This window comes from Acanthamoeba castellanii (genome assembly GCF_000313135.1).
Source record: "Acanthamoeba castellanii str. Neff unplaced genomic scaffold scf7180000084748, whole genome shotgun sequence".
NCBI lineage: Eukaryota > Discosea > Longamoebia > Acanthamoebidae > Acanthamoeba > Acanthamoeba castellanii.
The window spans coordinates 85,353-107,581 of record NW_004457262.1 but is presented as its reverse complement, the minus strand read 5'-3'; the positions used below and the strand labels follow the sequence as shown (position 1 = coordinate 107,581).

General features: G+C 59.5%; 11 protein-coding genes across 11 annotated transcripts; 6 read left to right on the top strand and 5 right to left on the bottom strand.

The window, feature by feature from the left end:
* Positions 1-32: 32 nt before the first annotated feature.
* ACA1_189890 (universal stress domain containing protein) lies at positions 33-797 on the top strand (the record flags this gene model as incomplete). The annotated part of the gene is made up of 4 exons (XM_004333278.1): positions 33-173; positions 247-378; positions 514-638; positions 728-797. The coding sequence occupies 4 exons, from the start codon at positions 33-35 to the stop codon at positions 795-797; spliced, it is 468 nt and encodes a 155-aa protein (XP_004333326.1).
* Positions 798-1,036: 239 nt separating this feature from the next.
* Positions 1,037-2,260, top strand: ACA1_189880 (uncharacterized protein; the record flags this gene model as incomplete). The annotated part of the gene is made up of 1 exon (XM_004333277.1): positions 1,037-2,260. The coding sequence occupies one exon, from the start codon at positions 1,037-1,039 to the stop codon at positions 2,258-2,260; it is 1,224 nt and encodes a 407-aa protein (XP_004333325.1).
* Positions 2,261-2,495: 235 nt separating this feature from the next.
* ACA1_189870 (DEAD/DEAH box helicase domain containing protein) lies at positions 2,496-3,559 on the bottom strand (the record flags this gene model as incomplete). Its single annotated transcript, XM_004333276.1, has 3 exons — positions 2,496-3,116; positions 3,238-3,413; positions 3,505-3,559. The coding sequence occupies 3 exons, from the start codon at positions 3,557-3,559 to the stop codon at positions 2,496-2,498; spliced, it is 852 nt and encodes a 283-aa protein (XP_004333324.1).
* A 520-nt stretch (positions 3,560-4,079) lies between these two features.
* On the bottom strand, positions 4,080-6,749 carry ACA1_189860 (licheninase; the record flags this gene model as incomplete). Its single annotated transcript, XM_004333275.1, has 12 exons — positions 4,080-4,252; positions 4,379-4,582; positions 4,659-4,868; positions 4,908-5,033; positions 5,110-5,258; positions 5,346-5,463; positions 5,540-5,638; positions 5,713-5,790; positions 5,866-6,123; positions 6,223-6,307; positions 6,385-6,461; positions 6,536-6,749. The coding sequence occupies 12 exons, from the start codon at positions 6,747-6,749 to the stop codon at positions 4,080-4,082; spliced, it is 1,791 nt and encodes a 596-aa protein (XP_004333323.1).
* A 634-nt stretch (positions 6,750-7,383) lies between these two features.
* ACA1_189850 (uncharacterized protein) lies at positions 7,384-7,839 on the top strand (the record flags this gene model as incomplete). The annotated part of the gene is made up of 1 exon (XM_004333274.1): positions 7,384-7,839. One exon carries the CDS (start codon positions 7,384-7,386, stop codon positions 7,837-7,839), a length of 456 nt encoding a protein of 151 aa, XP_004333322.1.
* Positions 7,840-8,292: 453 nt separating this feature from the next.
* ACA1_189840 (uncharacterized protein) lies at positions 8,293-8,754 on the top strand (the record flags this gene model as incomplete). Its single annotated transcript, XM_004333273.1, has 1 exon — positions 8,293-8,754. The coding sequence occupies one exon, from the start codon at positions 8,293-8,295 to the stop codon at positions 8,752-8,754; it is 462 nt and encodes a 153-aa protein (XP_004333321.1).
* Positions 8,755-8,890: 136 nt separating this feature from the next.
* ACA1_189830 (partner of sld five, psf2 protein) lies at positions 8,891-9,896 on the bottom strand (the record flags this gene model as incomplete). Its single annotated transcript, XM_004333272.1, has 6 exons — positions 8,891-9,069; positions 9,134-9,203; positions 9,267-9,401; positions 9,474-9,594; positions 9,677-9,785; positions 9,842-9,896. 6 exons carry the CDS (start codon positions 9,894-9,896, stop codon positions 8,891-8,893), a joined length of 669 nt encoding a protein of 222 aa, XP_004333320.1.
* A 730-nt stretch (positions 9,897-10,626) lies between these two features.
* ACA1_189820 (protein bcp1, putative) lies at positions 10,627-12,157 on the top strand (the record flags this gene model as incomplete). Its single annotated transcript, XM_004333271.1, has 7 exons — positions 10,627-10,830; positions 10,928-11,203; positions 11,257-11,319; positions 11,402-11,538; positions 11,567-11,648; positions 11,742-11,894; positions 12,002-12,157. The coding sequence occupies 7 exons, from the start codon at positions 10,627-10,629 to the stop codon at positions 12,155-12,157; spliced, it is 1,071 nt and encodes a 356-aa protein (XP_004333319.1).
* A 356-nt stretch (positions 12,158-12,513) lies between these two features.
* ACA1_189810 (GYF domain containing protein) lies at positions 12,514-18,104 on the top strand (the record flags this gene model as incomplete). Its single annotated transcript, XM_004333270.1, has 11 exons — positions 12,514-12,930; positions 13,054-13,147; positions 13,341-13,664; positions 13,762-14,594; positions 14,676-15,053; positions 15,271-15,354; positions 15,497-16,027; positions 16,107-16,676; positions 16,778-17,212; positions 17,289-17,354; positions 17,427-18,104. The coding sequence occupies 11 exons, from the start codon at positions 12,514-12,516 to the stop codon at positions 18,102-18,104; spliced, it is 4,410 nt and encodes a 1,469-aa protein (XP_004333318.1).
* Positions 18,105-18,340: 236 nt separating this feature from the next.
* ACA1_189800 (NOL1/NOP2/Sun domain family, member 2, putative) lies at positions 18,341-19,529 on the bottom strand (the record flags this gene model as incomplete). The annotated part of the gene is given in 6 exon segments (XM_004333269.1): positions 18,341-18,554; positions 18,742-18,884; positions 18,971-19,048; positions 19,134-19,266; positions 19,367-19,506; positions 19,524-19,529. 6 exon segments carry the CDS (start codon positions 19,527-19,529, stop codon positions 18,341-18,343), a joined length of 714 nt encoding a protein of 237 aa, XP_004333317.1.
* Positions 19,530-19,543: 14 nt separating this feature from the next.
* Positions 19,544-21,508, bottom strand: ACA1_189790 (NOL1/NOP2/sun domain containing protein; the record flags this gene model as incomplete). The annotated part of the gene is given in 6 exon segments (XM_004333268.1): positions 19,544-19,777; positions 19,790-19,838; positions 19,939-20,575; positions 20,632-20,842; positions 20,923-21,028; positions 21,120-21,508. 6 exon segments carry the CDS (start codon positions 21,506-21,508, stop codon positions 19,544-19,546), a joined length of 1,626 nt encoding a protein of 541 aa, XP_004333316.1.
* Between the last annotated feature and the right edge of the window lie 721 nt (positions 21,509-22,229).

The window sequence follows — 22,229 nt, the reverse complement described above, 5'->3', positions numbered from 1 at the left end:
TCGCAGTTTCTGTCTCAACTCCACAAACCAAGATGGCGCAGCACGAGGGGACAGCGGCAGGGCTCACGATCTGTGTTGCTGTTGATGGTAGCGAGAATTCTTTTCGAGCGTTGGAGAAGGGCATAAATCTTGTCAGCTCGCGAGGGCGGCACGACCGTCTCGTTCTTCTTATGGTAGCCCCCTCTCGATTTCGGCTTGACAGAATTGATTTTGATGACATCCTTTGGCACCACCACGCAACATTAGATCCAGCCTCGAAGCACGTTGCTGGAAGCGCTGGTGGACCCCTTCGACATGCTGCACATCCCTGACCGACAGCTGCGCCTCTTTGCCAAGAAGAAGCTGACTGAGAGCGAGCTCAGGTGCAAGGAAGAGAAGGTCAGTCACCCTGTGTTGTTGTGTGAGCGCCGTGCGGCCAACTTGCCAACCTCCTGCGTGGTCGTTGTACACAGTTTGGTGTTATGTCTCAAACCGCACCACTCACGACTCACGACTCACCAATTCACTACACAGGTGCGGTTTGAGACGAAGATCGTCGTGACGGACGTGAGCGAGAGGGAGGAACTGCTGGGGCAGATCGAAGCCCTGTCGCCCGACCTCGTCGTGGTGGGCCGACGGGGTCTGGGCGCGTTGGCCAAGTGCGTCGTCAGCCCCGTCTTTTCTTTCTGAAGTTTCTTCTGATGACACACCTGCTCACCTGCTTGCAACATCCCCTCATGCGCGACAGGTTGGTCATGGGATCCACCTCCGAGTTTTGCTTACAGAACTGCCCCTGCCCCGTCTACGTCGCTGCTTGATCACCACCAAGGGGCGAGCACATACCGAACATGCCACGCATTCCATAAATGGCCGTTAAAATCGTTTTTCTTTTTATTTATGGCGAGTTTTCCAACCGTAATTTTCCGCTCGGTCGAATCGACAGAAGTGAGATCTGCAATCGTCGAATTAATGAACAGATTAGCTCCATTATAGATTCGAGTATCCCAACTTCAAAATAGCACTCACTCAATCGGTGGAAACCAACCCTGGTCAGCACATGAAGAGAAAGGAGGAAAAAAATTTCTACAACACGTCGGCTACGGCGACCGGTATTCCATTCGCCAAGGTCGACGGTGGGGCCGCTGCACCCAAGGGAGGCGGCATCCCCTTTGCCGCCCCCCACCCCCATCCCTCGGGCCTCAGCCGAGATCAGCCGCCAGCCGGCCTCTTTCGCAATCCTGGGCCACCTGGTGGTGGCTTCGGTGGCCCTCCACCCTCTATGGGCGGGCCTGGTATGGGCCGTGGCTTTGGCGGCGGCATGGCCCCTCCTCACCGCAACGCGCCCCCCTTTCCTCACCCGCCTCGCGGTGGCCCCACGCCGCCTCACTTCCGACCACCGCACGGTGCCGGCGACGGCTTTCCTCGCCCGCCTCCGCCCAACTTCCAACCACCTGGCGGTCCGGGTGGTCCTGGCGGCCGCGGCGCACCACCTCACGGCGGCCCGCCTGGTGGCGGATTTCGTCAGCCGCCACCCCAACAGCCGACGCCCAACAAGGCCAAGGCCAAGGCGGGAGCCGACGGCGACGAGGAGATGATCGAGTCCGAGTTCGTGGAGATCGAAGACGACTTCATCGAGCGGCCACGGCGCCCGCGCAAGCAGCCACCACCAACACAACCAGCAGCTGGCCGCGGCGGCGGCAGGGGCAAGGGCAGCGACGACGACCACTGGCCGCTCAAGGGTCCGATGCACCACCACCACCACGAGGGCACGGCGCTGCTTCCCCACCGACGACACGGCGCGCACGGCGACGACCCCGAGCGGCAGCGGTACAGGGTCATCAAGTTCATCTACCTGGCCCTCTTCGCCGTGGCCTCGCTCGAGGTGGTGCTCATCACCTCGCTCAGCGGCTGGCTCATGCACATGGTGTCGTGCATCCTCTACGAGTCCTGTTCGCCCACCCAGGAGCGGCTCATGTCGTTCGGCCTCTACTTTGGCATCCTGTGCGCCGTGTTCATCGTGCCGTACCTGATCGGTGGCCTCGGCGTGGCCACGTCGTCGCCGCGCATCCTGTGGTTCTTCTCCTTCATCTCGGCCCTCATCGACGTCGTCATCGTCGTGCTGCTATCGGTCTACGTGCGCTGGGAGGTCGCGCTGGGCATGATCCCGCTCGTGCTGTGCGCCCTCTTCGGCTTCGCCATGAGCTCGGTCCTCACCCACGAAGAAGCCCTCCGAGGACCCGACGCCATGCACAATCGATGCTGCCTCTTCCTTTGTTGCTGAATTCTTCCTCTCTCTCTCTCTCTCACTCATCATCTCTTCTTCCCACGCCCCTTATTTATTTGTTGTGGCGTACGGTCCCCAAATAGATCGGTGCTGTACATACATCAACCCATCACTCCCTGGGCGTCACTCTGTGGTCCCATGTTTATTTTATTTCTACTCTTCATTCCTTACATATTTTATGTGTTCCTGTTATGGATGCGGTGAATTACAGGAATTTCAAATATTTTGTGATCTATTGGTATGTGATGTACACGGGGTGGGACATGTAGGCCTCGGCCAGATCCTTGCACCCGTCGGTCATGCTGTCCGTGAATATGGCTAGCTGTATGTCGGTGGGCAGGAACTTGATGATGAAGTCGATCTCGTCGGCGAAACCCATATCCACCATACGGCCGGGATCGTCGAACACCAGCATCCGCACCTGCTCCGGGTCCAAGAAGCCGCGCTCGAGGAGGTCGCGCAGCCTGCCGGGCGTGATGGTCACCACTTGGGCGTTGGCCAGCAGATTGTGGTTCTGACGGAACACGACGACGGGCTGCGTCGTGAGGTCCATGTGGACGCCCAGCACCCGAACGATGTGGTCGGTCACGACCGTCAGCTCGCGAACCGGTACGACCACCAGGACCTGCATCGCGTCCTTGCGGCCCTGCGCCGCTATTCGCTGGAGGATCCCGATCACCATGGCCGTCGTTTTGCCGCGCCCCGTGCCGGCGTCGACCACCACGTCCTTCCCCTCCACCAGCGCGGAAATGGCGCGCCTCTGGAGGGGCGTGAGCTCTTTCACCCCCGCTTCCCCAATGCCTTGCCACAACTCTACGCTCAACTTCAAATCATCTTCTTCTTGTTCCATCCTCTGCACACAATAAAAATAAATGAGCCATGCAGAAAAACATCAGAAAATAAAAAGGCACAATTAAAAGTACTCAATGTGACGCGACATTCAAAAAGAGAGTCTGAGCCACCTAAGGAGTCACGGCGGCGTTCTCTATCATCGACGCACTCGAGGAGGAGCTGGAGGCCGAGGCGCACGTGGTGCCGCCCAACTGCTGATACCGATTGACCGCATTGTCCACCTTGGGCGCTGAGGGGGTGCCCGTGACGTAGAGGGTGATGCCCGTGGTGCTCTGGGGCAAGCCTCGTGGCGGTGGTGCTGTTGAAGTAGGCCATCGGCTTGTAGAACGCGAAGTAGGTGAATCGAGTAGTAGTAGTTGTGAAAAGCGAGCGCAGGGTTGCCCGAGAACGGCAGCGGCTGAGCCACTTGAGGTACTTGTATTTGCTCTGGCACTGGTAGTCCATCGCAGCCACCGACTGGTGGTGGCTGATGCCCACGGTGATCAGGTCTCGAGGCGACTCAGTTCGTCAGCAGTGCGAAGAGGCGAGTTAGGTGCCGAGATAGTGGCGTTCAAAGTTTTGATCAAAATGGTGGTTGACGATGGTACTCAAAATTGGGAATGAAGCCGGCTGTCGTGGGCGCCGTGAGCGCGCTATGTAGATGCTGAATCCCCCCTCCTCGTTCTTGGTGAAGACGCCTCCGGCCGAGAAGTTGCACCCGCTGCAGGGCGCGGCTGTGGAACAGGGCGAGATGCCCAGCCGAGCGCGCTGCCAAAGCTCGCAATCAGTTGGGCTGCAAACAACAAGACTGGATTGTGAGAACGTGGCTCGTAATCCGTCGAATCGGGTGCGAGTTGCCATCTAAGATGACATAAGACCAACCACAAGTTACAAGAACAATATATCATAAAACCGCCTGATCAGCTGCATGTCCTGCTTTTATTGGTCCACACCACAAACGGGGCATAACCGTGTACGTGCATGTTCAGTAGGGACAGGCAACGGCCTCTTCCTGGCGGCCGTTGTTGATGATAAAGCGGAGGACTGAGCCGCATGGGGCGCCCTCGCACTGGTAGGTCCAGATGCCGGGCGCCCAGCCGGCCACCATCTCCCGCCAGCCCCTCCCGTTCCCGCTGTCGATCTTCACAGCCTGCGAACCTGTTGAGCAACGCAACTCCTGTCAGGACACCGCACGCACACGCACACGCACACGCACACGCACACGCACACGCACACGCACACGCACACGCACACGCACACGCACACACGACGAAAGAAAGGTACCTGGGATGGAGATGCCGAGCCACCACTTGTTGGAGCCGGAGAGGAAGGTGAACTCAGTGCCGGCACTCCCGCGTACCGCGACGGGGCCATCACCGCCGCTGTGAGTCGATGACGAAGACGAAGAAGAGCTCGCTGGGGCGGAGGACATCTGGATCGGCTCGGCCACGCTCACGTGACCGGTCGCAATCGCCTTGGGCGCCGATCCTGGACAGTCGTCACCGCGCTTGGTGAGCTAGGACCTTCATACCTTACTCGGGTGTGGCGTGGGACACGCGCGTACCGGTGCCAATCGTGGTGGGATCCCAGAAGTTGCCGGAGAGGGTGAGGAGGCACAGCATGTTGACGCAGTCCTCGTAGTAGTTCTCCTTCTTGTGCTTGATCGCATCGTACATCTTGTTGAGCCAGGACTGGGCCGAGGGCGCCACCATGGCCGCCACCACAAACGGTGAAGCGAAGAACGTCGAGAAGTAGTCCCCAATGGGCCGGCCATCTGCGCGTCATCAGGTGAGCCAAACGACAAATCGAGAACCGCGGAGCGGAGGCGTGGCACCGAGGTGATAGCCAGCCTTGATGGACCCTTGTGAAGCCACCCACTTCAAGATTCGCTCGGCTTGCTGAGCAGCCACTGCGTCTCCGTGCAGCAGTGCATGAACGCCTGTGACCACAGTCACACCTCCTTGTCAGCCCTCAACGGCGGCAGTTCGTGACCACCTCGAGCGAAGGTGACGTACCAAATCGCCACGGGATGCGGCCGGCATTGCAGAAGTAGGCGCCGTCGTTGTTGCCCTCGAGGAAGCCCGACTGGGCGGGCTTGTACGACCCGCAGCCTCGGTCGTACTGAACGAAGTCCGGGAGCAGTCCCGTGCGACTCGCATGGTCTCTGCGCAGATAATCGAAACAATCCAGGTTTGGTGAGAAAGTGCCCCACTCTGACGACTGCCACCAGGCATGATGGAGCGCCGGTTACCTCTGAACTTGGTTGGCCACGGCCTGGGTGGCGCTGAGCACAGACTCCCACAACTGGCGCCGTTGCTGGTCGAACTGCGCAAACGCTTGGAAGTGGCCGTACATGAAATCCGATGGCCCTGCATGCACACGCGCAGTAGGGGAGAGAGTGAGCGCGGGCAAAGCGGCTATCCGGAGGGGGAAGCCAAGACGCACGGGTGCTCCACTGGCTGAACTTGTCTGTCGAGTTGGGCTGCACCCAATCGCCCAGTAGAGGCAGTTTGCTGTCGGGTCCAATCATCGACGAGGCCATCGCTGATCGCACCACAACATTTAATATAAAAACCAACTCATTCGGACAAGCACGAAGAAGAAGAAGAAGAAGCTACCTTCCAGTTTGGCCAGAGCCTCCGCCCGGTAGTCTACCGCTCCCGTGCTGCCCCACTGCTTGCCGGCAAGAATCAGACCTGGCGTGGGATCATGAAGAAGACCGAGTGAGTACTGACCGTAGATGCGGCGATAGCGCATCAAGTGTTGGGTACCGTAGGTGATGTCTGCATCGCCGTCGAACGCAGAGTTGTCGCCTCCACGCGAGCCGTCGGCGTTGACCTTCCACGCCATGTTCCGGGCGTTGATGGAGCTCGGGTAGTCCTTGCAGTAGAGGAACAGGCCGTCGAAGATCTCGCGCGCCTTGGCCTCGTGGCCCGCCATCATCGCCACGATGATCATCCCGAACCCCTGGCCCTCCGACACCGACGCATTGCCGTTGTTGTTCATGATCACCCGGTACCTCGGCTTGCCTGTCCTCCGCACCACACGCACACACGCACACATGCACACACGCAATTATGGCGAGTCAGTCCGTATGAGGACTCTGTCAGGCTCTAAAGGGAGCAAACCGTTGGAGTTGCAGTGCCCGGCTTCCTGCAGGTATTTGCCCTTCCAGTGATCGTAAAAGGCGCGCACGTCTCGGTCGAGGTGATCCTGGTGGTGGCCGGGAGCGGGTTAGGCTCTCGGTTCGAAACGGCCCAGGACAGAGGGGGGAGAGAGAGAAGGCGCACCTGCGACACGTGGTTGGGCTTCGTGGTGCCGGGGGCGTACTGCACGTGCTGGGGGAAGGGATACGCCGCCGAGCCACCTGCCGACGCCCGACCGGTCCCATGTGAGCAACCGCACAGCAACTGCACGATGGCGAAGAGTCCAGGCAGGTACCGTGGGGCGAGTGGCGGGACGGCAGACTCGGGGCGGGCTGCCCGTGGTGCTGATGGTGGTGGTGGTGGAGGGGGTGGGGCACGTGAGGGAGGTGGACACCGCCGTGCTGGTGGTGAGGAGGGTGGAGTGGGGCAGCCGGCTGGTGGTGGGGTGCCTCGTAGACGGCAAGGCGGGCCTGCAGGTCATAGACCTGCTTCTGGAGCGACCCTATCATCTGGTCCTTGTGCGCGCAAGTCGAACAACCTGCAATTGTTGCGTGCATGTTTGAACAAGTGCAACAATGACGCCATGTTGGGTGGGGCCACCACATACCTGGTGAGTACATGGCTGTTGCGTGCGAGTGTGGTTGTACTGCTGTCCTTTCTTCTCTTACGCCAAAGTCTTCGTCGCCCAACAGCCACAAGCCCTATTCCCTCTTTCCCGGCAATTTCGGTTTACTAGCTTTCAATATAATTCTAATCATGTGCCATAGTGATAGATGTCTCATTTTTAAAATTCCACATCAGCCGACGGGAATTTCCGGGTTAAGATCTCGCCTGGCGGCTCGAGTTTCGGCCACTCGGGCGTGAGGACTGCAAGGCGGCCGCGACAAGAACATGAAGTGTCAGTGGAAAGCACTACAGCCCAAGCGTACGCCAAGTCCAAGCCCGTGCAAGCCACACCGCCTCGACTTCTTCTGGTTTTCCTTCACTTTGAAGGGGCCTCGTCACCGGCACACGGGCGCCCTGCATAAATGGCTGAATCGGTGAGCCATTCCATTTCACTTCTTCACGCCTTCGACGATCGAGCACCACCCCAGCAAGACAAGACCACTACCTCGACTACCCCCCCCCACTACTATCATCATCATGTCGACTGCCGAACAGAACGCCGCCTCCGCCATCCCCCAGGAGTCGCTGCCCACCGACGTGGCCAACCCCATGCCCAGCAAGCAGGACGAGAAGCTCGAGGCGCGGGTCATCGACAAGCCCATCGAGATGGCCGACGCCGAGTCGGCCGCGGCCGGCAAGAAGCGAGATCGCGATGGCGAGGAGAAGGGCACCGGCCTCGACCTCCAGAAGCAGCTGGGCGAGCAGGGCGAGGGCAACAAGGAGGAGGAGAAGAAGGACAGCGACAGCGACAAGAAGGTGGACCTCGAGAAGAAGGACGAGCTGATCGGCCAGGACAAGCTCGAGCAGCCCGTCTCCAAGAAGCCCAAGCTGGACGAGGAGGCCACGCCCGAGGCCGCCGACGCTGCGGCCAACAAGGCGCTCGAGGCCCCCGTGGAGGAGGTCAGGCAGGAGCAGGTCGCCTCCAACGAGTGAAGTCCACTATTGGCCTGTACAGGAAGGGAGAGAAGAGGGTGATGATGAGCGAGGATGGCCAACGATAATTGGATGATTGGATATTTCATGACATCACGTTGTTTGTTTTTTGAGTTCACGTCTGTAACCACAACAAAAGAACGTGAGCCCACTTCATCATCCTAAATTGATTGTTCATTCAATGCAAGGATCGTGTGAGAAGGACGCACCGAAGGCCGAGTGTAGCACGTGGACGAACTGAAGAGATTTCGAGAACCACATTGGCACCCGGGCCCGGGTGTCGCTGGTAGACAGTGAACACGGAATGGAAGCGAGATACCTTCAGAACTGCTGATCGCCCCACATCGTGACGTGAGCGCCCAACACAAGAAGAAGCTGCCACAGCCCACAAAACTCGCACAACGCAACACACGACACAAAACACACGTAGAGCGCACAGGGAACGTACAAACGATGGCAGACAAGGAGCTCCAGCCAGGCGAGAAGGTAGAGTGGAACAGCGCGTCGGGGCCTGTTGTGGGCACGGTGGAGAAGAAGCTGACGAAGCCGACCACCATCAAGAGCCACAAGGTGGCCGCGTCGGAGGAGAACCCTGAGTACCTGGTGCACAGCGACAAGACCGGTGCCCGCGCCGCCCACAAGCCCGAGGCCCTCACCAGCCTCGACCGGCCCGACGAAGTGGAGCCGAGCAAGAAGAGAGAGCGCGACCAAGGAGACGAAGAGAAGGAAGAGGAGAAGAGGAAGGAAAAGGAAGAGAAGGTTGCATCTGCGGAACTGGCCGACGAAGCGGAGGCCAAGGAGGACGCGTCTCCAAAGAACAAAAAGGCCAAGCTCGACGACAAAGAGGAACCGAACAAGGCCGCGCAGGCACCCGAGGAGGAGATAAGGCAGGAGCAGGCAGCAGCCAACGAGTAGCGAATGAAGAAACAGAATAGGAAGCACGGTTGCAATATCTTCCCCTCGTCTCATGTCAACGAACACACTGACGTTTACACTTGGTGAGGCGAGAGGGTCAAGAAGCAGAACAAGATGGGTAGGCAAGAAGGTGTACCTAAAGTCTTCGTAGCTTGTTCGAGGGCGGTGCGCCAGCGCTACCTCCCATCCATGGCCTGCGCGAAAGGTCGTCTTCGTCTTCGTCTTCTTCACCTGTGCCGCCGCTCTGCTGGCTCGTGGCGCCCGACGTCCCGCTCTGGTCGCTGCCTTCGAAGGTGGATCGGGAGAAGCGTTGACCTGGTGAACAGAGAGCAGCGCGTGAGCGAAGCTTCAGCGTTGTGTGAGGAGGCGACGCCCTCACCTGAGTAGAGATCAGATTGGGACAGCCGGGGGATGTTGCCCAAACCAAGCAGCTCGGCCAGGTTTCCTCGCTGCGACGGGAAGACAATCAGCACAAGCGTATGTGAGGCGAACCTGCGTATAGCGACACGTACCCGTCGGTTGAGCGATTCGAGCTCGGGAGGTGACACCTCCCCTTCGAAGGCCATCTTCGCATCGAGGTTGAAGTCCAACGCGAGCTGGGCAATTCGTCGAAAGTGGTTGGCCTCCAACATGGTAAGGTTGTCCAGCTGGGTGGGAAGGTGTCGAGCGTCAGCGCAAGTATTTTGAGGAAGCGTGCGAGAGAGGCGAGGGGAACCTACTCTGAACGCGAGGGTGTTGACGAGATCAGCACCCTCGACACCCGCCCTCCTCTTCTCAGCGCGGACGCTCCACAACAAGTCCACCAGGCTGAGCACCTGCTGCGATATGGGTCGGTCCGTACTGCAAAACGTACGACCAGCAGACACGTTCAGCACTTGAGAACATCACTAACACCACACCAGCGGCGCATCGAGGTGCTTACTTCTGGCAGCTTCGGAGGAACAGTTGCGTGAGCTCCATGTAGTGTTGCGGCACTGGGCAGAACTCGTCGGGGTTGTTCTTCTCTGCGTCCAGCAGGGCTTGCAAGAGCTCTGTGCGCGGAGGTCAGCACAAGCATGTCGGAAGACGTGGAGCTGCTTCTGCGTACGCGGATTTCTCAGCCAGTTGGGGGTGACTGTGCGGCCCCAGCCCTTCTCCTCCATCTGAAGGGCAAGCCACACGGGCACCTGCAGTGCTTTGCCTCCAATGAAAGGCCCTAGGTACCCCTATGGCCAGAAAGCAGCGCTCGTTCAACATGTGCACGCGGGATGGGGAAGATGTGAAAAATCGTACGGAAAGAGTAGGAATCGCGGGAGCATCTACAAGGGGAACGAATTCCACGAGCTGCTCCGAGGAGAAGAACTCAACCTGCGCCGGTGTAAGGCCAGTCACCTTTGGCGAATCCATTAATCTTGTGCAATCGGGCAATCGTTTTGATTTCTTTTGTGTTTTTTCCCGCCAATTCTGTTTGTTTGGTTTCTTTCCCGCCAGTTGCTGGACACACAGCCCACGTGTGACAAATGAACCCTGCACAACAGGTGGAAGAGAAGGATGCTGATCCCAAACAACAACCCCAATACTTCACCATCCTGTTGGGCATTGTGCTTTCCATATCTTGCTCCTTGGTGAGACTTGGCTTTCTTTACCACCACTTCTTCATGTTGGAGGTTCTTGGTGCTGAGTAGATAGCTGACAGCACAAATACCGAGGAGGATCAATGTGAAGTGGGCTTCAGCTTACACAGCTCTATCCCAAGAAGTGGTCTCTCCGTGGCTTACTCGGTATGGCAGGAATGATGAGAAATGGGAGAGAAAACATGGGTGTGAAGGTACAAAGAGAAAAACATCGAAAAGAGTGATCGCTCGCACGTCTTGATTGAGCCGAAACAGAGAAATGGACGCGTCAGAGGGCAAGGCCAGCAAGAAGAGACAACTCGAGGAGGAGCTTGAGGAAGAGGAGGAAATGGACGGAGAGCAGGAGTTTGATGAAGAGGATGGCGAGGGCAGTGATGATGGAGAGGATTACGAGGACGACGATGACGACGATGACGAGGAAGATGACGATCCCGAGCTGAGCGATTTGGACGAGGAGGAAAAGGTAAGCAAGCCCTCAAAATTTTAGCCTTTCCGCTGATCGGAGAAAATCGCGATTAAATACCATAATGGTGGGCGGAGTGTAGAAGATGGAGGTGCAGGTAGACTTCGCGTTCTTTGATCCCGAGGAGATCGACTATCACGCCATAAAGAACTTCTTGCTGCCCTTCCTCGAGGGCCAGGCGTTCAGTGCGGGCGATTTGGCGGACCTGATCATCAAACAGAACGAGTACGTCGGCACTGTCGTCAAGGTTGAGGGTGAAGACGAGACCTACGGCTTCGTTTCAGTCGTCAACCTCCACAAGCACAAGGTGAGAGAACATGCCCCGGCCTCCACCACCTTCACCACGGCCATCGCCATCACCACTCCCATCCGTGTCTGGACCTGCCGAAGAGTCCTATCACTCACCCGCGGTTGTCATCAACGCAGGACTTGACCGCCGTGCGACAGATCAAGGAGTACCTCTTGTCCAAGGCACCCAACCAGAGTGAGGTATAACGGTCGCCACCCACGTTGGCCTTTGCCTGTGCTTGCTCACAGTCTCACCGACGATGGGTGATGTTTGCTTTGGCAGAAAGAGCGACTCGAGTCCCTCTTTAACGACGAGTCGCAGCCGCTGGGCCTTCTCTTCAATGAGTACAGCGTCTCCCTCCCTCCCCCACAGGAGTGGCTTGGGCGAATGTCGGTGGTGTGTGAAAAGTACTCTGAAACGTTCGCTCACGCACCATCTTCACCACAGGCGATTGATCAACCTTCCGCCTCAGCTGGCTCCCCACTTGCACAAGGCCCTCTTCTCGGAGATCCAGGCTGCCGTGGAAGACGTACGCCCATGTCTCTCGTTCCCATTCCCAAAGGTTGAGAAAAACGTTAGAACCCACGCTGTGTTTGGCTGCGGCGACCAATCGTCAATGTAGGGCGACTCGAGCTTCCAGTTCGAGAACTACATCCTGATTTCCAACCAGTACAGCCACAGCCTGGGCGAGAGCACCGACAAGCCCAAGTCCAAAAAGGGACGAACAGGCGAGGAGACATTCTACACCCGGCCAGAGGAGGAATTCTATCAGAAGGTGCCTAAACCGTGTGTGCTTGGCGTTGTGTTGGCACAACTGCGCCACGCATGCGTGTTCTCGCTCCGGTCTCATCATGATGCTCGTGGCGTGCCAATGTTGCTCAGGAGGCGAACTTCTTCTTCACTTTCCCGGTCATGCACGGCGAGGAGGCCTCGCGCTGGACCTTTGACGGCTCGCTGAAGGACAACAGGGCCATCCTCCTGATCAACCAGTCCAAGATTCCCGCCATCCTCGAGAAGCTCTTCAAGGTCTGCGCCTAATGATATAAAGAGACCTTCCCTCCCTCCGCCATCGTTTTGGTCTCCTTGTCTTTCTCGCGTGTCGTGTCGTCGTGTGTTGTGCGTCTTGTTGTGCCCTTGGTGTTCGAAAGGTTGGCCAATCACGCGGACGAATTCCTTCAAATTTCGAATGTTAAATGTCGACAATATGAACGGCAGTGAGGTGGTCAAGGTTTTCTTTTTTTCTTTTTTACCCCAACATCTTTACGTAAAAGTGTAGTGCTCCACATCGGTACTGATCAGATCCCATCGTTCTGCTACTCGGCCTTGGAAGGGGACCAAACAAACATCTATTTAGATTAGAACTATCATCTTTTAGAAGAGGAGAACAGAGAGAAATGGAAGAGGCGAAGTCTAGCAAGAGCGTGACGCGTGGAGCTGGTGCCCCCTCCTCGTCCCAAGTGGATGAAGAGAGGAAAGGCGAGGCGGAGGTGGCCGCTATCTCGGCCGGAAAGGAATCTCGAGCAGAGAGCGATGAGGAAGACATCACCCTGGGGCCGGGCTGGATGAATCGGTCGGGCAGCAGGACTCTGACGCTGAGCGGCACCAGAGACTTTGCTAAGGGATCGTCCTCGGGTGTGGTGCCAATTGCTGGCGGCTCGAAGCTTCTAGCCTACTGCTACACCAAGGAGGATGTGCTCGCCCTCCACTCCGCCGTCGCTGACGAATGCCCACCCGATTTTCTTGCCCTGCCCTACATCCTCTCTGAGGAACCCCTCCTACCTGTCAATCTGTCGCAGGACTTGCTGAAAGATGTACGCGCTTGCACCCCCCCTCCAACTCCCGATCGCGCTTCAATTCGAGAATGCCTCGGGCAGTGGTGCGGCAGACACGAGCGTACGTGCTAAGTTATCCCATTTTACCTCTCATTCGCGCAGTTCGAGGAGTTGCAGCGCAAGTATCTCTACAACATCTGCCCAAGCCGTGCGAGCTCCTCGGCCACCCGAGGCGGTACAAGAGGCCGAGGCAGGGGTACGTGCGCCAGCGAGTGCCGATCGTGACAACAGTCTCACATTTTTTCGCTTTAATTTCGCTCAGGCCGCGGCCGGGGGAGCGATCGTGAGTTGCGCCCCAGAGATAAAGAAGGTACCCGCAGCCCTGTTAGAATTGTAGTTGTCTTTGGCGCCGATTCCTGTCCGCGCATCGACTCATTCAATCGATTCAGGATCACTCAGCGGAAGCAGCAGCGGCTCTGGAGTTTACCGCCCGCCGAGGGGCAGGGGCAGGCTGGGCTATTCGTGGGAAGGCGAGGGCGAGAGAAGCGAGAGGAGCGAGAGGCGGCCGGCATGGGCCGACACGCCCGTCGACAAGGACGCGCCCAAGGGTCGCTTCAGCGGAGGCCGCTTCAGGGGCGACTCTGACTCCGAGGGCTCGGAGCTCGAGGAGCTCGAGGACGAGAAGGCCTATTCCGACTCTGACGAGGCCGCGAGCGAGGACGAGGCCCCTGGTGTCGGTTGGCTGTACAGGGACCCTCAAAACATCGTCCGTGGTACGTCTAGCTAGCTCAGCGTTGACCTGCCGCCGGCCGCTTCTTGCCTATGATGACGCGTGTTAACGAACGCCGGTATTGTTGTGCATCTCCCCAGGTCCCTTCTCCAACAAGGAGATGCATGAGTGGTATCTGGGCGGCTTCTTCCCGCCGAGCCTGCCGGTGAAGAAGGAAGGCGACGAAGACTTCAAGGCTCTCTCCACCTACGAGGGCAATCCTTTCGCGCGCCAGCGCAAGAAGAAGGAGAAGGCCGTCCGTCGCGAGAAGCTTCGAGAGATGCACGCCGCTGACTTGGAGGGCCGAGGCGAGCGCGGAGCCCGGGGTGACTGGGGTGATCGCGCCGAACACGGTGGTGACCGCGGTGACTGGAGGAAGCGAAGCGACCAGAAGGCTGGTGCTGCTGCCGAGAAGGCCCCTAGGGAAACGCCCTCGAAGAGGACCGAGGAGAAGCCCAAGGATGAGGGCAATTGGAGGACGGACAACACCAAGGACGTCAAGGTGGCTGATAAGAAGCCCGCCGCTGCCGCCCCGAAGGAAGCTGCCGCCAAGAAGCCCGAGGAGAAGACTGCCGTGACCAAGAAGGCCGAAGAGATCATCAAGGCCGCTAAGGAAGCCGAGCGAGCCAAGAAGGAGAAGGAGGAGAAGGAAAGGCAGGAGAGCAAGAAGAAGGAGGCTGCCGCCGCCAAGCAACCTCAGGCCGCCGCCGCCGCCGCTGCCGCTGCCCACAAGCCCAAGCAGCAGGGCGCGACGGTCAAGAGGGACTCAGCCGACATGTCCGACCCGGAGTCGCTGGACGACATTCTCGACCACTTCCCGCGACTCGCCTCCGAGCTGATCGCCTCCTCCGATGACGAGGGCGACGAGCGGCCCTCCCCGTATCCCGCTGGCGCTCGGCCCGTGCCTCATGGCGGCTGGCCCGCAACAGCCAAGGTGCGCTCTCCCTCTTCCGTTGTTGAGTTCAATCGAGTCTCGCGTCTTCTTTTTTGCTGAAATGGCTCTCTCCCCATTCAGGCGCCGTGGAGCGCGCAGGAGCTGGAGATGAGGCAGTTCCAGCAATTCGGTGGCCCCGGTGGACCCATGCCCGCGGGCGACAGGGCGCCGATGCACGGAAAGCCACCGGCTCACCACATGCACCCTCACCCTCAGTTCCCCGGCGCGCCCGAAGGCAAGGGGCCGTTCATGCACCCGCTCATGGGTCCCGGCCAGCCGCCTCAGCAGTTCTTCCCCGGCCTGCAGCCCGGTTTCCCTCCCCTTGGGGCTCTTCCCGGCATGCGTCCGGGCGTGCCTGCGGGTCCTCCCGGGCCGCACCACATCCCGAGCTTGGAGAGGAGGCAGGGCGTCTTCGACATGGCCGCGATCGAAGAGCAGCTGATGAAGCAAAGCCACATGGTACAGTCTTTGCCTGTTGTCTCACAATCTGTGAGTGTTAATTGTAACTTACTGGCGGTGGTGCTTCCAGCCGCCCGAGATGCGCATGCATATGCAGCAACCGCATGTGCCGCCCCATGCTCCTCACGCACCGCCCCATGCTCCTCACGCACCGCCCCATGCTCCTCACGTACCGCCCCATGCGGCGCCCTGGCTCATGGCACCGATGCACGGCAAGCCCGGCCATGCGCCCACCCTGAGGGAGATCCAAGAGCAGGAGATGCGCGAGCGACAGCAGCGGCAGCACCCCATGCCTCCGCAGGTACCCCTTCTCGTCTATCTAACTTGCTTTATGTGTATATATATACTCTCGTGCAACCCACCTGACTCGCTGCTTATACATACCTATATCTCCACCATGCTTCATCTGCCAGGCCTTCCCTCACCCATTCACGCCGGAGCAGATGCTCCACCACCACATGATGAGCGAGCAGCACAAGCAGCAGATCATGCGCCAGCAGCTTGCGATGGGCATGCGCCCGCAGGTGGATCCCGTGTTCCAGTCGGTCTGGGGCATTTCGCCCGACGGCACGCCGCTGTCGCTGCAGGAGATCCAGGCGCGCATGCAGAACGAGAACGAAGAGGAGCGGAGGAACGGGGGAGCTGGCGTCAACGACTCGGTCGAGCAAGAGCTGCACGACGATGAGCAACAACACCGCAGTCAGCATCACGAAGAGCGCCAGGGCGGCGGCGAGTCCGAAACCGACAGCGGCTCGGCGTCATCAGAGCCGACCAGGCAGGCCAACGACGAGGAGGACATCTGGGACGTGCCGGCCACGGAGCAGGCCAAGCAGCAGCAGCAGCAGCAGCAGCAGCAGCAGCAGCAGGCCACCGCCAAGGCCGATCAACAGCAACCGAGCAAGAAGCAGGCCAAGCAGCAGCAAAAGAAGAAGGGCAACCAAGCCCAGCAGCAGCAGCAATCACCCAAGCAGAAGGTAATCTCGCCAAAGCTCAACGTTTCTTCACTCCCTCCTGCAAATGTGGCTGACTGTGGCTGTTGCGATTGCCACCCAGGGCGGAGCCAAGGCCCAGCAGCAGCAGCAGACCACCGGATGGACGAGCGGCGGAGCTAAGCCCCCCTCGCTGAAGGAGATTCAGGAGCAGGAGCAGAGGGAGATGCTGGAGAGGCGGAAGCAGCAGAAGCAGGCCAAGGCCGCGGCACCGGCCCAGCAGAGCGGTGACGGCAAGAACCTGCAGAACCTCCTGTCCGCCTGGGGCTTCTCGTCGGGCGAGAGCGACATCGACAACAACAACGCCCAGCAGCCCTCGTGGGCCAGCATGGACGAGACCCCGTCGCTCAGGGAAATCCAGGAGCAGGAGGCCGCCCAGCGCGAGATGGCGCAGATGGAGGACCAGCAGCGGAAGCGCCAGCAGCAACAGCAGCAGGCCCAGAAGGCGAACGAAGTGGCGTGGACCGGCGGCCGGGGCACCAAGAAGCCCACCCTCGCCGAGATCCAGGCCGAGGAGCTCAAGCAGCAGCAGAAGCGCCAGAAGGAGATGCAGCACCAGCACAAGCAGCAGCTCAAGGCGCAGCGTGAGCAGCTCGCCCGTTTCAGCTCGCCCTGGGCCGGAGCGGCGCAGGTCGTACGCATCCCCATTCCTAACATTCCTTCACGCAAGGACCATGATGGAGAGTGACTCACCACCCGCCTCTCAATCTATGTGTGTCGGCAACAAAACGACAGCCCACCGAGAGCAGCCCTCTCTCGCTGAGGGAGATTCAGGAGCTCGAGCAGAGGCGGGCGCAGGAGGAGGCCAACAAGAGGAAGAAGAACGCGCCGGCCGGCGGCGCCGAGCCCATCACCAAGCTGCTGTGGGAGACCCGCGTTGGCGGCAACGAGCCCGTCCCTCTGTCGGAGATCATGGCCCAAGAGGAGGCGGCGACGCAGTCGGATGAACCCAAGCCGAAGAAGGAGGTGGCTCAGCCGCAGGCCGCGCAGTCGGATGACGTTTGGTCGTCGGGCTCGGGCCAGCACACCGTGAGCGCCTCGCAGTCCAAGGCCAGCCTGCGCGACATCCAGCAGGAGGAGCAGAAGTCCAGCAAGCAGCAGCAGCAGCCCCAACAGCAGCAGAAGAAGGGCGGCAAGGGACAACAGGCCTCCGCCTCCGGGCAGCAGGAGGTGCGTCTCCCTCCACCTCGTGTTGCACGCACCGCCTTCCGGCTAACCCTTCCCTCCCACCCGGGCCTTCACGCAGCAGAAGTCTTCCAAGAAGCAGCAGCAGCAGCAAAGCCAGTCGCCTCAGAAGGGCAACCATAAGAAGGTACGTTCGCAGCCCTGTCCCTTCCGTATCGGCTCCGTTTTGCTGACATGCGTTGGGTACTCGGGGTAACAGCAGCAGCAGCAGCAGCAACAGCAGCAGCAATTCAAGGGAGTGTGGGGCGCAGTGCCCTCAGCGCCTAAGACGTCGCTGCTCGACATTCAGGTGAACCAGCAGCGCGCGGTGTCGCCCCCGCCTGCCGCGTCGGGGCCGGCCGTGTCCACCGCACCCGCTCCCGCGCCCAAGTCCGCCCCCGCGCCGGTCGTGGAGGACGATTTCTGGGGCGCGCCCGAGACCCCCGCGCCCAAGTCCGGCGGCAAGGGCGACAACGGCTCCGCCCCGGCCATCATCGACGACTCGCACTTCCCCGCGCTCGGCGGTGGCAAGTCCAGCGGCGCCAACAACGCCACCAAGAAGGCCGGCCAGCAGCAGGCGGCCAAGAAGTCCGCCAACTGGGCCATGAAGACGACCGGCGCCACTGCGGCCACCGCCTCACCGGCTGCGAGCGGCGGACGTCGGCTGGCTTCGTCGGGCTCGAGCCTGCCCCAGCAGGCGGCGCCCAAGGCCCAGGCCCCGAAGCCCATCACGCCCAAGACCCAGCAGCAGCAGGCCAAGGCGAGCGCGGCGGCCGCGCCCAACCCCGCCGCGGCCGGGAAGAAGAAGATGCAGAAGCTCGACCCGTCGCTGCTCGGCTTCAGCTCCAACCTGCATGACCGGATCGCGCAGGGCCAGGTCCTCCCCATCGACGAGTAAGCTCTTGTTCGGAAGTGCACGCTCCATCCATGGCATGTCCAGCCTCATGCACCACTACCCCCCCTATTTATTTTCCTTCATCCTTCCCCCCCTCCTTGTGCCTTCTCCTCGCGTCGGTCACAACACAATGTTTCATTCTACCCCCCATCAACCGCACACTGCTGTGGAGAGAGAGCCCTCACCATTTATTCGGCTCGTGTGGGTCCCTCAGGCTTGTTCCACGCCACCAGTTATGTTTACTGGTCGGTGGACCCAGCCTCCGAAGAGGATGTCGTCGCCACGCTGCTGCTCTCGGCGGTGGTGGTTGCCTCGCCAGCAACGGCGGTGCTCGTGGTGGCCGTGGTCTCAGCCGGCTTGAGCGAGAAGAGGAAGGACCAGGACTTCCTCGCGTGCTTGTCCACCAGCAGGTGGGCCGACGTGCGCGCCTTCCATCCACACGCCAACATGGGCCTACACACAACGAAGACAAGACGACGATGATGAGTATTGGCAGATGAAGGTTGGGCCGAAGAGAACACGTACGTTGCGTGACCGGCGACGTGGCACACGAACACACAGCAGCCGGGGGCTACCAGTAAGTGTGAAGATGGGGGTTAGTCCAGCACGGGTGGCGTGGGGCAAGCAAGCGAGGAGCCACGAACCGAGGGGCTCGAGCTGGGCCTGGGTCTCAGGGGTGAAGCTGGTCATGAAGGGCGTGTCCTCGAGAATCAGCTTCGCCATGTCGTCGAAGCTGACCGTGACCAGCCGCTTGGTCATGTACGGGTACAGCCATTCGAGACCCTGTTTCTCACACACACACGACACACGCGGCAATGGCGGTCAGACCGGCCCCGGAGGTGGCCTTGCGGTGTGCGCCGCGCGGGTACCTCCTGGCACGGGCGATAGTGGCACTTGGCGTCCGGAGGCGCGTGCTTCACCAGCATGCGAATGCCCGTGTTCACCACCTGTGTGGGCAAGCAAGCGACACTGCATCAGTGATTGTGCCCAAGTGTGAGTGTGTGTGTGTCGATGCATGCGCAAGACACGGACCTTGCTGAAGCGGCTCGTGTTCCTCCAGAGAACGTTGCTCACGGCGGACGAAAGGAAGTAGATCCGCGGAGAGCCCTCGCCCCTGGCCATCAGCTGCTGTTCCGGGAAGGACTCCTTGATCCCAAAGTACTCCCTGTCCAAGTCAATGTGAGTACCTCAGGACACGCGCACACACCGCACGCACACGCTCACACACACACACACACACCGCACGAAGAGGAAGGAGGACATACTTGACGAGCTCCCACTCGGCGGTGAGACCCGCGGAGAGAGGCAGGTAGGGCTCCTCCCTGTTGCCCTGGTTGTGCCTCCTCCGCCTGGTGTCCTTGCCCTTCGCCGCCGACGCCGCCGTGTCCTTGCCCTCCTCTTCGGCCTGCTCCGCGAGATCACCGTCATCGGCCTCCTCCTCCTCATCGTCGTCTTCTTCCTCCTCTTCTTCCTCGCTTCTCCTGCTTCTCGAGCTCCATGCCGGCAGCGTCGTCGGCCTTGGTCTCCGCCTCCTTCTCCTTGCCCTTTTCTTCGGCGTTGGCAGCCTCCTCGGTGGTGGTGGTGGCGGCAGCTGCGCCGGTGGCGTTGGCGGCCTTCCTCTTGTGCTTCTTCTTAAAAACCTCCTCTTCGTCGGGGACGGGGGGCATCTCGCCCACCTTCTGGATGACCGTGATGAAGAAACCGCCAGTGTCCTGCTGGTGCGGGAACACGCGCACGCTGATCGATTGGTTGCCAAACAAAACGACGATTGCGATGATGTCAGTACGCTGTGTGGTGTGGTGTGTGTGTTGTGTGGAGAGTCGGTGCTGCGACGTACCATCGTTCCAGGTGAAGGGCCTCGACCTCGTCGGCGGTCGGAGGGAAGCACGTGGCCGGGATGGAGCCCTGGCGCCTCTCGGGCAGCTCCGAGTGGGCCGTGTACCACTTGTACTCCTTCTCCTTGGTGTCCCGGTCCTTGTGCACCAGGTCGTAGACCTTCCAGCTGGTGATGCCGGGGCTGCGCTTGAGGCCGGGCAGCTCGTCTGACATGTCGACCACCTCGAGCGCGCCCTGGCCGCGCCTGATGAGCTCGGCCACCACCGCCTCGTCTTCGACCGGGTTGAAGGAGCACGTCGAGTACACCATGCGACCACCGATCTTGAGAAGGCGAGCGGCGCGGGTGGCGATCCTGAGCTGGAGCATGTGCAGGGCCGTGCCCAGACCGGGGTGCCACTTGCCCCAGAGATCAAAGTTCTTGCGCAGGGTGCCATCGCCGCTGCACGGAACGTCGGCCAGGATGCGATCGAAGAAGGTCACCTCGCTACGGCTGCCGTCGTCCAGCTTGGGGCGGATCGCGGGGAACAGCTGCGCGGCGTAGTTGGCCATCATCACGCACGGGCTGCCGATGCGCTTCACCTGGTGCACCAGCATGTAGCATCGCTGCTCGTCCACGTCGTTCGCCACCACCATGCCAGCTACACACACACACACAGCACACAGCACACCGAACCAGGTCAGGTCAGCAACCAACGCCGGAGCTCCGAGTAGCATTCAAAGCGATAAAGGCGGTATGGTATGGTACAGGGGATCTGGCCGTGCTCGAGTCCTTGGTGAAGGTACTCGATGAGCTGCGTCGTCTTGGAACCGGGCGCGGCACACATGTCGAGAACCTTGTGATGGTTCTCGACCTTGAGGAAGATAGGCGGGATCATGCTCACGGCCTCTTGACGCGACGTGTGACCCTGATAGCGATAGCAACCGGTGATGGCGGTGATGTTGTTAGTGGCTTGGCGCGACGACGGGAAGTGGAGCCGTTGCGTACCACTTCAGTTTCATTCACCAGGAACTGGTTGAACTGGGTCAGGGCGTCGACCTTCTTGAGTGCACGACGAGGAGTGCGCACATACCAACCGTTGCCGTTGGGGTACCTGGCAGGTAACAAATCACTTTAGATGATATTCGAGTAATTCAAAATTTAAACGCCTGAATGGAAAATTGGTTTCGATGTGAGGATGGTACCAGGAGAGAGGCTCGAATTGCATGATGTTGGGCAGGAGTTCGGAACCCACATCGACGTTGTGCAGCTTTGGTTGGAAGTAGGTGGTCAATTTCTCACGTAGCGCTGCCGCGAAGTAGGAATGGGCCGTGATGCGGAACGTGGTGGGCAGATCGCGCGTAAGGGACTCGCTGAACTCAGTCCATTCAGCATCGGAGAAGCCAAAGGTGTTCCTGTAGTACTCCACGAACAAATCGTTCTTGCGTTCCGAGGGCGCCCAATTTCCTCTCTTGCCTTTGCCCTCTTCGATATCCCAGCCGGCTTCATCCGTCTTTCGCTTCTTGTTGTGGCGGCCGCCCTGCCCCTTCCTGCCCCTCTTGTTGACCTTGATCGTGTGCCGGCCCTTTCCCATTGTCCTGTTTGCTTCCGCGATCTCGATCTCGATCGGCCAACAATCAAATCCACCAACGGACAGAACAAAACGAAACTAAAAAGAAAAGAAGAAAAATCTCGGAAATGCGTGAAATTGTTATCATAATTTTTTTTGAGGTAAGAAAATGGAAGCTGTGGACCAAAAGAAGGTGGTCGTTGGCATGACTGAGGAGCGCTTTGGCAGCTGCACCATGTGGCAACCTCGTCCTCATTGATCAGCTCATGAAGACAAGGGAGTGGTTTGATGATGGTGAGCATGGCTGCTGAAGCCTCCTGCTGTGTGGTGGACTACCATGCAATGAGAGGTCAATTTCACTAGTCTATGCCACAACTTTTCCACCATGTATGCACACATGATGGCAAAGGCACAATGTTCCTGCAGATCTGTGTGGCTCTTGGGCCAGCTGGCCTACATGCAGGACATTGTGCAACTTGGCCACTGCTGCAAAGTTGTGGAGTGGTGATTGCTACAAGTACATGATTGATGGCAGGCACTGGTTCCTATGGCTGTTGGCCAACAGCCCACTGGCCCCAGTAACTTACTGGTCTGTTGCATTGCACAAAACAGATGCTGTAACAACTTTTTTCAACATGGCCCAAACTCAGCCACCAGCCAACCCAGCACAGCCACCCTCATGCAGCCCACAGTGGTGAACTCTTTTCTTTACTTCCTTTTGGCTTGGGCAATTTTATAATTGTAT